Here is a 13,091-nt window from a genome sequence, read left to right as displayed (position 1 = left end):
TGAGACAGTCTTGCCTCTATTAGAATCTATGAACATGGTTGCAAGAGGAGCCTTCCTCTTCCCCTTGTGTGCTCTTTCCCATGAGATAGTCTTGCCTCTATTAGAAACTATGACCATCTGGTTGCAGGAGGAGCCGTCCTCTCCCCCTTGTGTGCTCTTTCCCATGAAATAGTCTTGCCTCTATTAGAAACTATGACCATGGTTGCAAGAGGAGCCTTCCTCTTCCCCTTGTGTGCTATTTTCCATGAGATAGTCTTGCCTCTGTTAGAAACTATGACCGTCTGGTTGCAGGAGGAGCCTTCCTCTTCCTCTTGTGTGCTCTTTCCCATGAGATAGTCTTGCCTCTATTAGAAACTATGACCATGGTTGCAGAAACTATGACCATGGTTGCAGGAGGAGCCTTCCTCTTCCCCTTGTGTGCTCTTTCCCATGAGATAGTCTTGCCTCTATTAGAAACTATGACCGTCTGGTTGCAGGAGGAGAATTCCTCTTCACCCTGTGTGTTCTTTTCCATGAGATAGTCTTGCCTCTATTAGAAACTATGACCATGGTTGCAGAAGTAGCCTTCCTCTCCTCCTTGTGTGCTCTTTCCCATGATATAGTCTTGCCTCTATTAGAAACTATGATCGTCTGGTTGCAGGAGGAGCCTTCCTCTCCACCTTGTGTGCTCTTTCCCATGAGATAGTCTTGCCTCTATTAGAAACTATGACCATGGTTGCATAAACTATAACCATGGTTGCAGGAGGAGCCTTCCTCTTCCCCTGGTGTGCTCTTTACCATGAGATAGCCTTGCCTCTATTAGAAACTATGACCATCTGGTTGCAGGAGGAGCCTTCCTCTTCCCCTGGTGTGCTCTTTCCCATGAGATAGTCTTGCCTCTATTAGAAACTATGACCATCTGGTTGCTGGAGGAGCCTTCCTCTCCCCCTGGTGTGTTCTTTCCCATGAAATAGTCTTAGAAACTATGACCATCTGGCTGCCTTGTCAGATGATCATTTATAAAAAACAAAATGCATGTTATTCTTGGCAATCAAGAGCACAATACAGACTAGTATAGAAATGTAGAGTAATGGGTGAGTACATCCTTATGCAAGTGCGCCAAGAAAAGGTATATAAGGTACATGTACAAATAAGTTTCCAGTTTATTGAGACAGCATAAGTTGACCTATTTTTATGTGATTAGACAAAGCCACATGTATCATATATTGTGAGATTTGTGTTAGTAAGTGACAAGTACAAACTTATGTTTCACCATGATGTTGTTAATTCCAGTTTGCGGCAATATAACAAGAAGAGCAATTGCCAACTGTGTGGCTAACAGTTTCACCCGTCCGGCTTTGTCAAGATATTATAGTCAAATATTATAAATGTACAACATTTTGGACTCATACATTTGTATACATTTCTGTACTACCACATGAGTTATCCGAGTTTCAATAGGATGACCTACACTGTGGCACGTGTCACATGAGTGGTGAATAAAGATGCTTGAGCAGGACGTGGTAGTCCATGGAGTGTAATGAACTAGAAACTGCCTTTTGTCTGGCGTATGGGGTAGTGAGATCCTGGTTGGAAGGCGATGCGCGTGCCGCATGCTGTTCAGTGTGACCTGTGGGCCTGGTCACGTCCATGAGCTCCGGTGTGCTGATATATAGAAGTATAGAAATGTAGTTTCTATGAACACATTTAGAGTGGGCATTATGACAACTGGTATCAAAACAACCCTGAACTATGCTTATTCGTTTTCCTTTTATACAAAATTGCTTCTATAATTATCGGTTGCTTTGTAAGTGGCATACAATTGGTAGACTGTATTCACAGACAGCCCAATAAAGAACATGTAGTTTATTAGTAACTATTTGTCTGAATGAGCACTGATGCCCTAGAAGATAACACATATTAAATGGAATTTGGGGTTAAGAGTGGTTTTGTAAAGCATGAGCCATGTGGCTTGTACTTCCATGCCATCAAACCTTCCAAAATCCCCCCACAAAGGGCGTGGCATCCCAGGTACCTACCCACAACAGGATGCCTGTCAACAGGGAAAGAAAGTCAATACTTTCTTATGCTGTTAAATCAGATTCCACTACTGTTAACATAAGAAATTGTTCAAACTGATCTAACTACTAAAGCAAGGCATGTCTGTCTCCACGCGTTATGACATATATTGCAATACATTAACAAGGGATTTCGGGGGCTTTGAACCATTGTACAACTTACTATTTGAATGTTTCCGTGAGGCCCTGAGGAAATGATCTTGTTGATAATAAATGCTGTAATACTTTGTGCGAGAAAGAAAGCACTCTATTACAACATCTGTGTCCAATGGAGGAACACCAAGATCAGATTGCTCCAGAAATGTAATGCTTACCAGAATTTAATATCACCAGTGGGTTTATCCGGTGCCCTCCATACGAAAGAAAGGTTCCTCTTCAAAGACTTGTCGGAGTGAGTGACTGCATCCCCATCCCTGGAGCAGCCAAGCTGTTTTGTGCCGGGGGGAATGAAAACAAACGTCCCGGCGATATGGTCATTGGACGCCATGCGAGCTTGAAGCATAAAGCCCATGAAATCTCGTGTACTGCGTACAGTGACTGTAAAAGAACGAGACAAATAAAGTTTTATCTTTAGAATTACCATGGACCATACAGATTCCGAATTTTGACAGGGTTTTCAATGGACTCCGTTAGTTAGAAAATAATTCCAAACAAAATATCACTGAACTTCTAGCAGAGCTGTCCTAAGAAAGGCTGGACCAACTTCCAACTTTTTCAAGACTGCCATGGAATGTTGCCTTGACATATTCATCACAAGAAAAGAGGCACCCACAAGACTTTTTTAATGGACATGAGATTGTAATAACATTCATAGCACCTATCGTTCCTCCAACTGAGAAGAGTCTAAGTGATCTGACATGTGCATCTGTTGTTATTCTAATTAGAATATGACAGTGTTAAACATAATCTCAATATATTTTATTCTCAATTATTACAATGTAAGTGTTCTTCACTGAAAATTATGCACATTTTCTGATCAAGAAACTACTACTTTCATCGGCCTAGTCCTGTGGTTTGTGGTTGAAACCCTGATTCCCGATCCCAGTAGACAACCATGTTTTAGAGGATTCTAGAACTGGCAACAGAGAGAGCAGCATTATGAGAGCCCGGCTCCCGCAGCTCCCTGAATATAGCCGATATTGTGAGATGATAAGCTGGGTAGAAAGGTTCATGCATGATCCCGCTGCAAAGTGATAGGGATTTGGCAGGGATGAGGTAGAGAAAGCAAAGTGAAGCTTTATTTATTTATTTATTTATTTATTTATTAAATATGGAACGCTTCACGAAAAGTGAAGCTTTAGAGGACATGGTTTGTCTGTTTAGCTGCATCTGGCAAAGAAATAAATTGTGGGACAGGATTATTACACCAGACACTATAATATCACGGTCACTGGCTTTTTCAGAGAATGTTGAGAAGGGTGGGGGCTAGGGGTGAAGTGCGTGGAACTTCTCCAGAGAGTCTAACTTAAGTCATGGGATCTTCACTCTGGAAGTTCCTGGAAATTGAGTATGCCCACCGTGCACTTTCTCCAAAGCTCAGTTCTGGGCAACCCCTGAGGCCCTTTCTGATAAGACTTCTCATGTACCCTAAAGGTGATGATTATAAAGAAGGCAATGCAGATCCAAACAGTGTTGTGTCATGAAGGTAACACAATAATGTTTTTCAACGACTAAGCTAAAGAAACTGCTGAACAGAGCAGGTTGTTCAAAGAGGCTAAGGATCTGCCCACAGGCAAGAAACAGACTTACTAAATGGTTTCCCAAGCAGCCTTGAAAGTAGTGGTGTTTGGCATCACCCACACCTTTGTTCATCGTAATTAAGCTCCTTAATATCTCAATGCTTTGGGACTATAACCTGTATATTATACATTTCTTTAATGCAACTGCACTTCATTTTGCTTAATCTAGAGCTGTTTATGTTATATAGGCGTAATGTTCTATCAGGTATTATGGGAGCCTGGATCACAATGCCGAGTGATTTTGGTGGCTGCTGACCCTGTCGGGGTTGAAGGGATTCTCCTTTCTCAGTACCACTGCAGTGCATCTGCTTGAGAGGCTGAGGGGAGATAATGAGGTAGTGTAAAGTGGCTGTCTCTGAATTGTTGGCATGTGCCACGATGCTCAGGTACTTAAAATGGCAACTAAAATCAGAACAGCCTAACAACCTAAAATCCATAGATGAATTTAAATATTGCACTCGCCAACCTGATGACTTGCGCGCGCCTGCATGCCTCATCTTGATTAGGCACCGAGTGAGTGCAGAAGGAAATAGAGTGGGTCCTCCCGTCTTGTACCCATCCATGGGATTATGGATCAGGGTAAAGAGAAATGCATTAGATCTGGACTCTGCCCTTCGACATGTGGATGACTCCAACACTGTGACTGTGAGGAAGACCTCTGCTAGGAGCAGATGACGGGTAAGCAGGGGCTGTGCCCTACACTGGTGCTTAGCTAACTCTAGACTAGAGGCTCAGCTGGTGTGTGTAGGTTTAGACTGCAACATATGGGTTGCTAAATCTGAGCACTGATGGCTGAGTCGATCACCAACACACCTTGGCCTTCCGCCCACCAGTGTATCGCAGACTGTGCAGTTCTCCAAGAGCTTGATGAATTAGAGTGGGGACATATTAGTGGATTTTATACACGACAAGTCGAATATTGAGATTCATTGGAATTAATTCATATATATTCATGATGTTTCTATGAGGACTTGGACGGTCCTCAAGAGGTCTAACACTAGGGGAGTAATGCAGATATTTTGTAGAACTGTATCCGTGATGTGGAAGAGGAGGGGAGGGGTGTGTACGTGTGTGTGTGTGTGTGTGTGTGTTTTTATTTTCTAGTGGGAGTGTGGCTTTTCCTGAGGTGTTCTGTCCTCCCGCAATTCCGTCTGACAAGCTTTGTATGTCTGTGTCCCCCTCCTCCCACCATACTTTCAAAGATTATCTTTAATATTGATTGGGTCATGCTGGATGCACGGATGTATAAATCTCATTGATATCAATGCCATTACAAGACACATAGTACAACTGTGACACAATATCTGAGTTTCTAAATATAGTATTGTGGAATGGTAAATGAATTATTAAGGGATAGAGAAGATGGACACCGAGTGAGTAGTGCCTTCATTTTATGGTGCGCCGAGTTCGCCCTCACCAAAAACCTTTTTCAATTTCAGGGGGCATTTTCTGAGCAAATAGAAGGTACTGCCATGGGTGCAGACATGGCCCCAAATCTTGCCAACCTGTATGTGGAGTATTTTGAGAAGTCTGTCATCTATGTGGACACTAACCCGTACAAAAAACATCTAGTGGAATGGCTAAGATATATTGATGACATTTTTATATTGTGGAAGGGCTCTGTAAAAGAGGCGGACTCTTTTGTTGAATGGTTGAACATCCAGAATTTGTTTCTCAAATTCACCAAAGAGATTAGTTCACAGGAGATCAACTTTTTAGATATCACCATTTTTCATCATATGGGTAATCTTAAAGTGAAACCGTACTATAAGAAAACAGATAAGAACTCCTTTCTCCATTTTCCGAGCCATCATGCCAACCACATCAAAACCAATTTGCCTTTTGGCCAGTTTCTTAGACTGAAGAGAAACAGTAGTCTACAACAAGATGACAGTGACAGTGCCAACATTCTATCTAAGAAACTCCGGTGTAAAGGCTATCCTACTAAACTTGTCAAACACTCCTTGAAAAGAGCCTATAATAATAATCGTGAGGCCTTATTAGAAAAAAAGATGAGAATGAGAATCGAATTGTATTCATTAACACCTTCTCCAATCTATCTTATAAAATCAAGGGCATCATTGGGAAGGCATGGAAAAAAGTCTACAATGATAAATCCACTCCCTTACCTTTGGTCGCTTTCAAGAAAAGTCAGAATATCAGAGAAATGCTGATTAAAAATTATATATCCATCAAAGGTATAGTAGAACCTAGACAGACTACTCTATGGGGCCTGCCTGCTGTGAAGGGTCATTTTTCCTGTGGACAATGTGTAATGTGTGCCTCCACCAAAGAAATCAAACAAATTATATTAAACACTACTACCACATGGGTATTAAATGAAATGACCAATTGTAATACCGATAATGTGGTTTATTTAATTACATGTCCGTGTGGCCTGCAAAATATTGGTAAAACCAACAGGAAATGCCGTATTCGGATGGTGGAAACCCGTAGCTGTATCAAGAACCAAATAATGACAGCTCCTTTAGTTAGACATTTTGTTCAAATGAAACATTCCCATGAAGATTTTAGATAGGTTATTCTAAAAAAGGTACAGGCAGTGGCAAATTAGATACTGATCAAAAACTGCTGTTATTCGAGCAAAGAATGATCTTTAAATGTCAGAGCCATGTTCTTGTTTTAAAGAAATTGAGTGGCAACATACACATGTCTAAGTGTGCACAGTAGGTATCTTGTGTTTCCCTGGCACAGTGCAAGAAAAGATTGTCACTGTGGATATACATACAATGGATAGGCAATATGTATTATACAAGGACAGTGATAGTAGATCTATATCCAGAAAGAGTATATCCGCATTAATGAAGTATATCTTTTGTGGAATACATTTTGTGATATTGTGTGATCACATTGCGCGGTTTGGGAGCCTCACTGATGAAAAGGTGGCACTACACAATTTGATGTCTGTGAATGGTTTTCTCCCAGTTTGTTTGAAAACATTGAATGTAGAGACAATAACTTGGTTGTACACCATATAATTGTATGGGGAGAAACCATTAGCAATGTTATACACTATGGCCTTGTAATTCTTCATAATTTCTTATGTATAGGATGTACCCCCTTATACATGAAATCCAGGACCCCCATTTGTTCCCCAATATTCTACCCTCACTCCCTCAGCAATATTCGAAGGGAGCCTGTGGACAGGGTTAGTCTGTTTTCTATGTCCATGTTGGACAGTGGAGTCTGTGGATTTTAATTCATTTGTGGCTTGTGTACACGTATAATTCATTATGAAATTGTTCTGGGATACAATATATGTGTAGGCCATCCATTGTGGTAAATCCGTGCCCGATGATACAGAGTTTGCGGTTGTGGACGTTACAGTCCTCATTCTTTGTTTACGAGCCGACAGCTTCCTTCCGACTCTTGTAAAGGGAAACACGTAGTGTTTCTATTCACACGCGACGTGAGCGTTGAGGTAGTTGGAGCTCCGCCTGGCCGAATTGGGTGATTTCTAACTGGTGTGCAGGTACGTCAACAGGAAGATACTGGTTAACGTTATATGGATTGGTTTTTGCGTACGTAGGTCCTTTACCCATGTTGTTTGAAATTGCCCGTATTTGTGAGAATCCCTTATGCTTTGGCTTTTGTGTTTCACTTTCAGCTGTACCGAAAGGAAGTGCATATACGATACGCGGATCGTAGCATTGCAGACAGGTTGTCCCTTTGAAGGTTTTGAATTACTGAAGCTTGGTATGAGGTATCCCTTAGTGCATGCATGGTATATTGGTGTTGGTATCTAACAGGTTTACACCATCAGTGGTTGGTGATGGGTTTCTTTTTACCACCAACTCTCGGGAGCCACCTTTAATTACTTAACTGGTGTGGATGAACTAGAGGAGCAGCCTATTACTCCCCCATCCTTTGAGCTCTCGGGCGATGTTGGTGTTTTGGGAATAAGAGCGAAATACGTGCAGTGGTGATGGTGTCTGGTTCTATACCATTGTTTCTGGTTATACTTCTGTGCAAACAACTTACTGAGTTGTGCTGTGTTTGTTTGCAGGTCTAACTGAGTCCGAGAGCTACTTAGGAGCTTCAATGAAATAAATACAAACTTGACAGAGGGAGTTTGAAGCTATTCGTGAATGCACTGAAGGCATCAGCACTACAAATATGTATTAAAAGGTATATTTTTGATACTTTGGCTGACAAGGTTGTAATACAATCCTTGAATCATGTCCTGGTACCCCACTTTTTGGGGGTAGAGGGACAGAGTGGTAATGCTACATTCTGAGCACGATACTGACTAAACAATAAATTGGGTAGTGGTGCTTATTGATTGCACCCTTCGTTTGTTGTTTTAGGAGTTATCCTGGGTTCGAATTTGGAAACTTATATGTGGCCCTGGATTGCATGGTGACAATCAAGAAAAAGTGTGCCTTTCTCCCCTGAAGAAAGTTCATGCAATAACAGCCCTGAAGAACTGAACCATGTCGGGATTTTTTATGTTATTTGAGTGATATACTCAAAGAGCGTATTAATTGAATTGTGTTATTTGTTTGTACAAATTTGTTTATTTCTGTCAAATTGTAATGTGGTCATTTATTGTTTATTGTGCTTTCACCATGTGTTTTATGTTGGGTCAGGTTCATCATAGAACATTATTATGAGTATTTTATTCATTCATAATCTTTATTAAAATATTTTCTTAGTTTTTGAATACTTAGTCTATTTTTTCTGGTCTATAAGCATAGGGAGGGCTTCAACCACTTACCTGGTTTGGTTATAGATCAGTGAAACTGTTTAATTTAGAAATGAGTTGGTGTACTCTTTCTCTTTCGTGTATAAAAATGAATTACCACACCAGTTTAAAGGTAGAAGGTAGGGTACAGACTAAAAATGAAAAAAGGCTGATCTAGTCCTCATGCAGGAAACACGCCTCTTGGAGGAGGACAAGTAGAATATGGTGAGTTGTTAATACCTGGACCAAGCTTCGAGTTACACTAGCAAAACAAGGGCAGTGTGCATTCTCTTTGAAAATAATTGCTAAAATACAAACTTGGCAGAATGATTGCGGGCGTAGGTATGCCATTGGATGTGGTGATGGAGGGACGATCCCTAGTAATAGTTAGTGTCTATGCACCAAATGAGAGGCACAAGGTTTTTCTTGATCACATCAGCATATTTTTGTATTTGGTGGATGGAGATATTATTGTGATAAGAATACAGAATGATGATCTGGATAGATCTATAAATCAGAGAACCCACACCACCCAGAACATTAGGAAGTATCTGGATAATCTGAGAAATTGTTGGGACCAAGTGGACCCCTGGTGGAGTATGTTCCCCAGAGAAACAAAATCCCTTTATTCTCCCCACCACACAATTTACTATCTAGAACAGAGTTGTATCTTAATCTCCAAATCATTAACTGTTGATGTCCCAAGTGCAGATATTGCTGAGGAGGTAGGGTCAAACCATGCAGATATTTCTGTGATTATCAACCTTTCATGAAAACTCAAGAATAAAGAGAGGAGGTGGATGTTTAATATTTACCTTCTAGCAGTTCCCGCCATCCTAGACTATGGGCCTCATTACAACCTAGGCGGCCAAGGAATGAACGGTGCCGTTAAGGTACCGGCACCGTTCATTCCGGGCTGCCCTATCACGAGGTCTGCAGCGGGTCCCGCTCTGGAACGCCTGGTCAGACCAGGCGTCCTTAGCGGGACCCGCTAGCAGTCCAGGATGCTAACAACGGGCCCGTCATTAACGGGCCCGTTGTTAGCATCCTCCCCATTCCCATTAAGCCCTATGGGGGCTCAAATGGGAATGGAGTGTACCGGGTCTGGGTCCCGCAAAAGGAATTTACCGGGCCCTCCAAGGTCAGAATGGCCCGGTAAGTCCCCTTTTGCAGGACCCGGTACACAGTATGGGGGTAGCCCTGCCGCTAAAAGCGGAATGGCTACCTCCATACTCGTAATGAGGCCCTATGTCTGTGCTGACGTTATATTTTATGAGGACTCTGTAACAGGTTGCTTGAAATACCATGAAAGCAGTGCTGTGAGGTAGGATTTTAAGCTACTTGTCTCACTTTAAACAGCTAAAATATAAGTAACTGAATGTATTAGACACACATCTTAGAGTTGCAAAGGATAACTATAGGAGTTGTCAGTCAGAGGAAAACAGAGAGAGGGTAGTGGGAGCCAGAGGGAAGCTAGATTTTCTTCTAACTCAGAAAGTTTAGAGAGACATTTTCCACATAAGGCTGGTGTTCTGAAAATTTGGAGAAAGGGCTGGTAAATTGATGGCCAGGAGGCTGCGGGAGTCAAAGTGAGCAGTACGATATGTTCACTAGTCACTGAGGGTGGTGGTGTTTTAATAAGAAATATAGCATTATGAAGGTCCTTCACTGACTATTTTAGTGTTCACCTATGGGCAATATGAACTAGGAGTGCCAGACAGATTCAAAGCTTCCCAAATATGGTAGACCATCCATCCATTGGGAAGACAAGCAGAATCACTAGAGGTTCTGGAAAAGATCAGAGAGGCAGTGGCCCATATTCTGGTCAGTAAATGCCCAGGACTATCTGGCTACAATGTTGAGTTCAAGAAAATGTCTGGGGGTGGACTTTTCCATTTAATGCTTGAAGTGTTTAGGAAGTGCATCACCAGAGAAGAAATCCATGAGTCACTGTGAGCTGCAGTTGTCACCTTAATCCCAAAACCTGAAAAATATCACTCTAAAATGCATTTTCACCCAATATCCCTTTTTTATTGTGGGTGTGAAGATCTTGGGTAAGATTTTTGCTAGGTGGCTGTCCCTCGTGCACCTAATCCATAAGAACCAAACAGGATTTGTCACATGCCAAAACATCTGTGCCAAGTGATAGAATGAATCAATATGATTCATTTCAATAGAGATGCTCCTATACCTTTAAGTGCGATAAGTGTTGATGCAGAGAAAGCATTTGACAGAGTCAGATGGTCATATTTGGAAACGGTACTGAAAAGAATGGGGTTTCGGACCAATTCCTATGTGTGTGCTTGGGGTGCTGTACAGCAACGCTAGAGTCCTAGTTAATGGTATATCTTCCACTTTTTTCCAATATGTAATGGTACGCAGCAGGGCTGCCCATTATCCCCTCTTCTCTTTGTGACATTTTATTGAACCACTGGCTTGTCCCTTGAGAAAGGATGAAATTGTTAAGGTTATAGCTATATGGAATGTTTGTACAAATGTCCTCCTCTATGCAGATGATATCTTGCTCCACATACCAGTAAATAAATAAAAAGATAACAGAATTATTTCCTACATTACAAGCTTAAGAGAATTGCTTGAGGGCCTTCAGTTTTGAAAACCCCATTCATGCCCATGGTGAAAATCTCCAGCAGCAGACTCTTGAAGACCCCATTGATGGCTTTGGTGAGAGGTTACAGTATCAAGACTTTAAGGGCAGTTCTATATGTTCTTCCCTTTCCTTCTGGAGGTGGCCTCTTCATGATAAACAAAGCTTATAGCCTGATATCCAAACAGGTACCTGCCCCTTTAAGAGACAGCATGTCACATTGCAACACTGACCTATTCCCTTTCTGCACTAACATTTCTATAGTGTATTATACATAGTTTATACATATTTCTGCATATAGAGGCACAAACAAAAGTTTATTCTCCAAAGCAGTAGATTCAAGTTGTGATTATAGTTCAATAAATTGTTACAGTTATCAGAAAAACATTAGATCTATAAAATACGAATTGCAGATACTGTAGAGGGTTCTAACAAAAACAGAAATAATATGTAAAGGCGAGAAAGAAATGAACACATATATCTGAAGGAGGTTTAGGGAAATTCATAAACATAGCGGATTGACAGGATATATCAATAGAATTAACAGTCCAAAAATGTTACAGAAATAGCCCATTTAAGACATGTTGACAATGCATCATGTTTAGCAGTATATTTAACACAACATTTCTCAATTCTGTGTGTAGAGCAGACACAATTAATAATTTCCCAGAGCATTTTTAATTAATTCAAACAATATAAAAGAGCAATCATAATAAAATATGTTTTCTAAATGAATATTTCCTTACTTTTATCTGTTATATTCTCATTGTGTTGACTTAGGCACAGGTATGGCCTCCTTCCCTGATAATGTACTAATCATTTTTCCTAAACTGAAGAAAGGCTTCTATAAGGACCTTAAGACCTTCTTATTTTGAGAAGTGTGTCGGGCTGATCGTTCCCTCTTGCCTGGTGGCTGGTGCCCAGATGCCTTTTGGCCCTTTTGGCCTTGGCTCCCACGCTTAACAAATCATTTTACATTGCATTACATACATTACAAAGGTCCCCTTTTATCAGAAATGATCACCCAGTTTCTCTTGTCAATTCTTACACCAAATTATTTGCAAAAATGCTCTCCAACACGTCTAGACACATATCTGTTAATCTTATTCACAAGGCCCAATCAGGCTTTTCGGCAAATGTGCGTCTACTAACATACTAAAGACTCTCGAGATCCTTTAATCATACTTTTTTTAGACATTGAAAAAGCATTTGATTTTGTTGCCTGACCTTTCCTGGCATGGCTGTGCTACCTGTTTTTAGCCCTTGTTAAAATCCTTTATTCTCCATCAGCTTGTATCTTTGTAAATCACTCAATGTCTCCTTTAGTCCCCATTCTAAGAGGAATGAGGCATGGGTGTCTTGTATCTCTGCTACTATATTTCCTGTTTTAGAACCCCTTCTTTGAAGTATTTGTAGAAATGAACACATCGCTAATATTAATGTGGGCGAAATGTGGGTGAAATTCTAGTTCAAGTTTCTGCAATTGCACGTGATATTCTGCTCTACCTCAATAAACCATTGCAATATATTGGTAACCTGCCTAAAGAGACTGAAGAGCTTGCCAAATTTTTACATTACAAATTCAATCTTGATAAATATGAAATCCTTCCCCTTACAAATATCTCTTCCTCTTTGCTTAGCCATGATCATCTTGGTATCATGTTTACTAAAGACATTAATATCACAATTAAAGTCAATATTGCTTCAATTTCTAAAACGATTGAGGAACTAACTTCTAAATGGTCTACCCTCTTCCTTTTTTTATGTGGATCGCCTTTTTCTATTAAAATGATGCGTGTGCTGACAATTCATTAACTGTTGTCCATGCTTCCTATACAATTCCCCCTCTTTCTTCACGAAAGTAGATAGCACTTTCACAAAGGTTTAATGGAATACTAAAGTCCCTAGAATTGTTCTTCAAATATCCAACTTCCAAACCAAAAAGGAGGTGTTAAATTCCCTGATTTTGAGCATTATCATAAAGC

General features: G+C 40.7%; 1 protein-coding gene across 1 annotated transcript in view; it reads right to left on the bottom strand.

The window, feature by feature from the left end:
• Positions 1-13,091, bottom strand: part of REELD1 (reeler domain containing 1) — a 258,348-nt gene that overhangs the window by 175,279 nt on the left and 69,978 nt on the right. The window contains exon 3 of the mRNA XM_069631236.1: positions 2,372-2,594. Within this exon, the coding sequence (XP_069487337.1) occupies positions 2,372-2,594 (223 nt within the window). The remainder of the gene's footprint in view (positions 1-2,371; positions 2,595-13,091) is intronic.

The sequence above is a fragment of the Ambystoma mexicanum genome, chromosome 6q, assembly GCF_040938575.1.
Source record: "Ambystoma mexicanum isolate Mex_15411 chromosome 6q, UKY_AmexF1_1, whole genome shotgun sequence".
In the NCBI taxonomy this organism is placed as follows: Eukaryota; Metazoa; Chordata; class Amphibia; order Caudata; family Ambystomatidae; genus Ambystoma; species Ambystoma mexicanum.
Note: the sequence above shows the minus strand (reverse complement) of the source record. Positions and strands in the feature narration are given on the sequence as shown.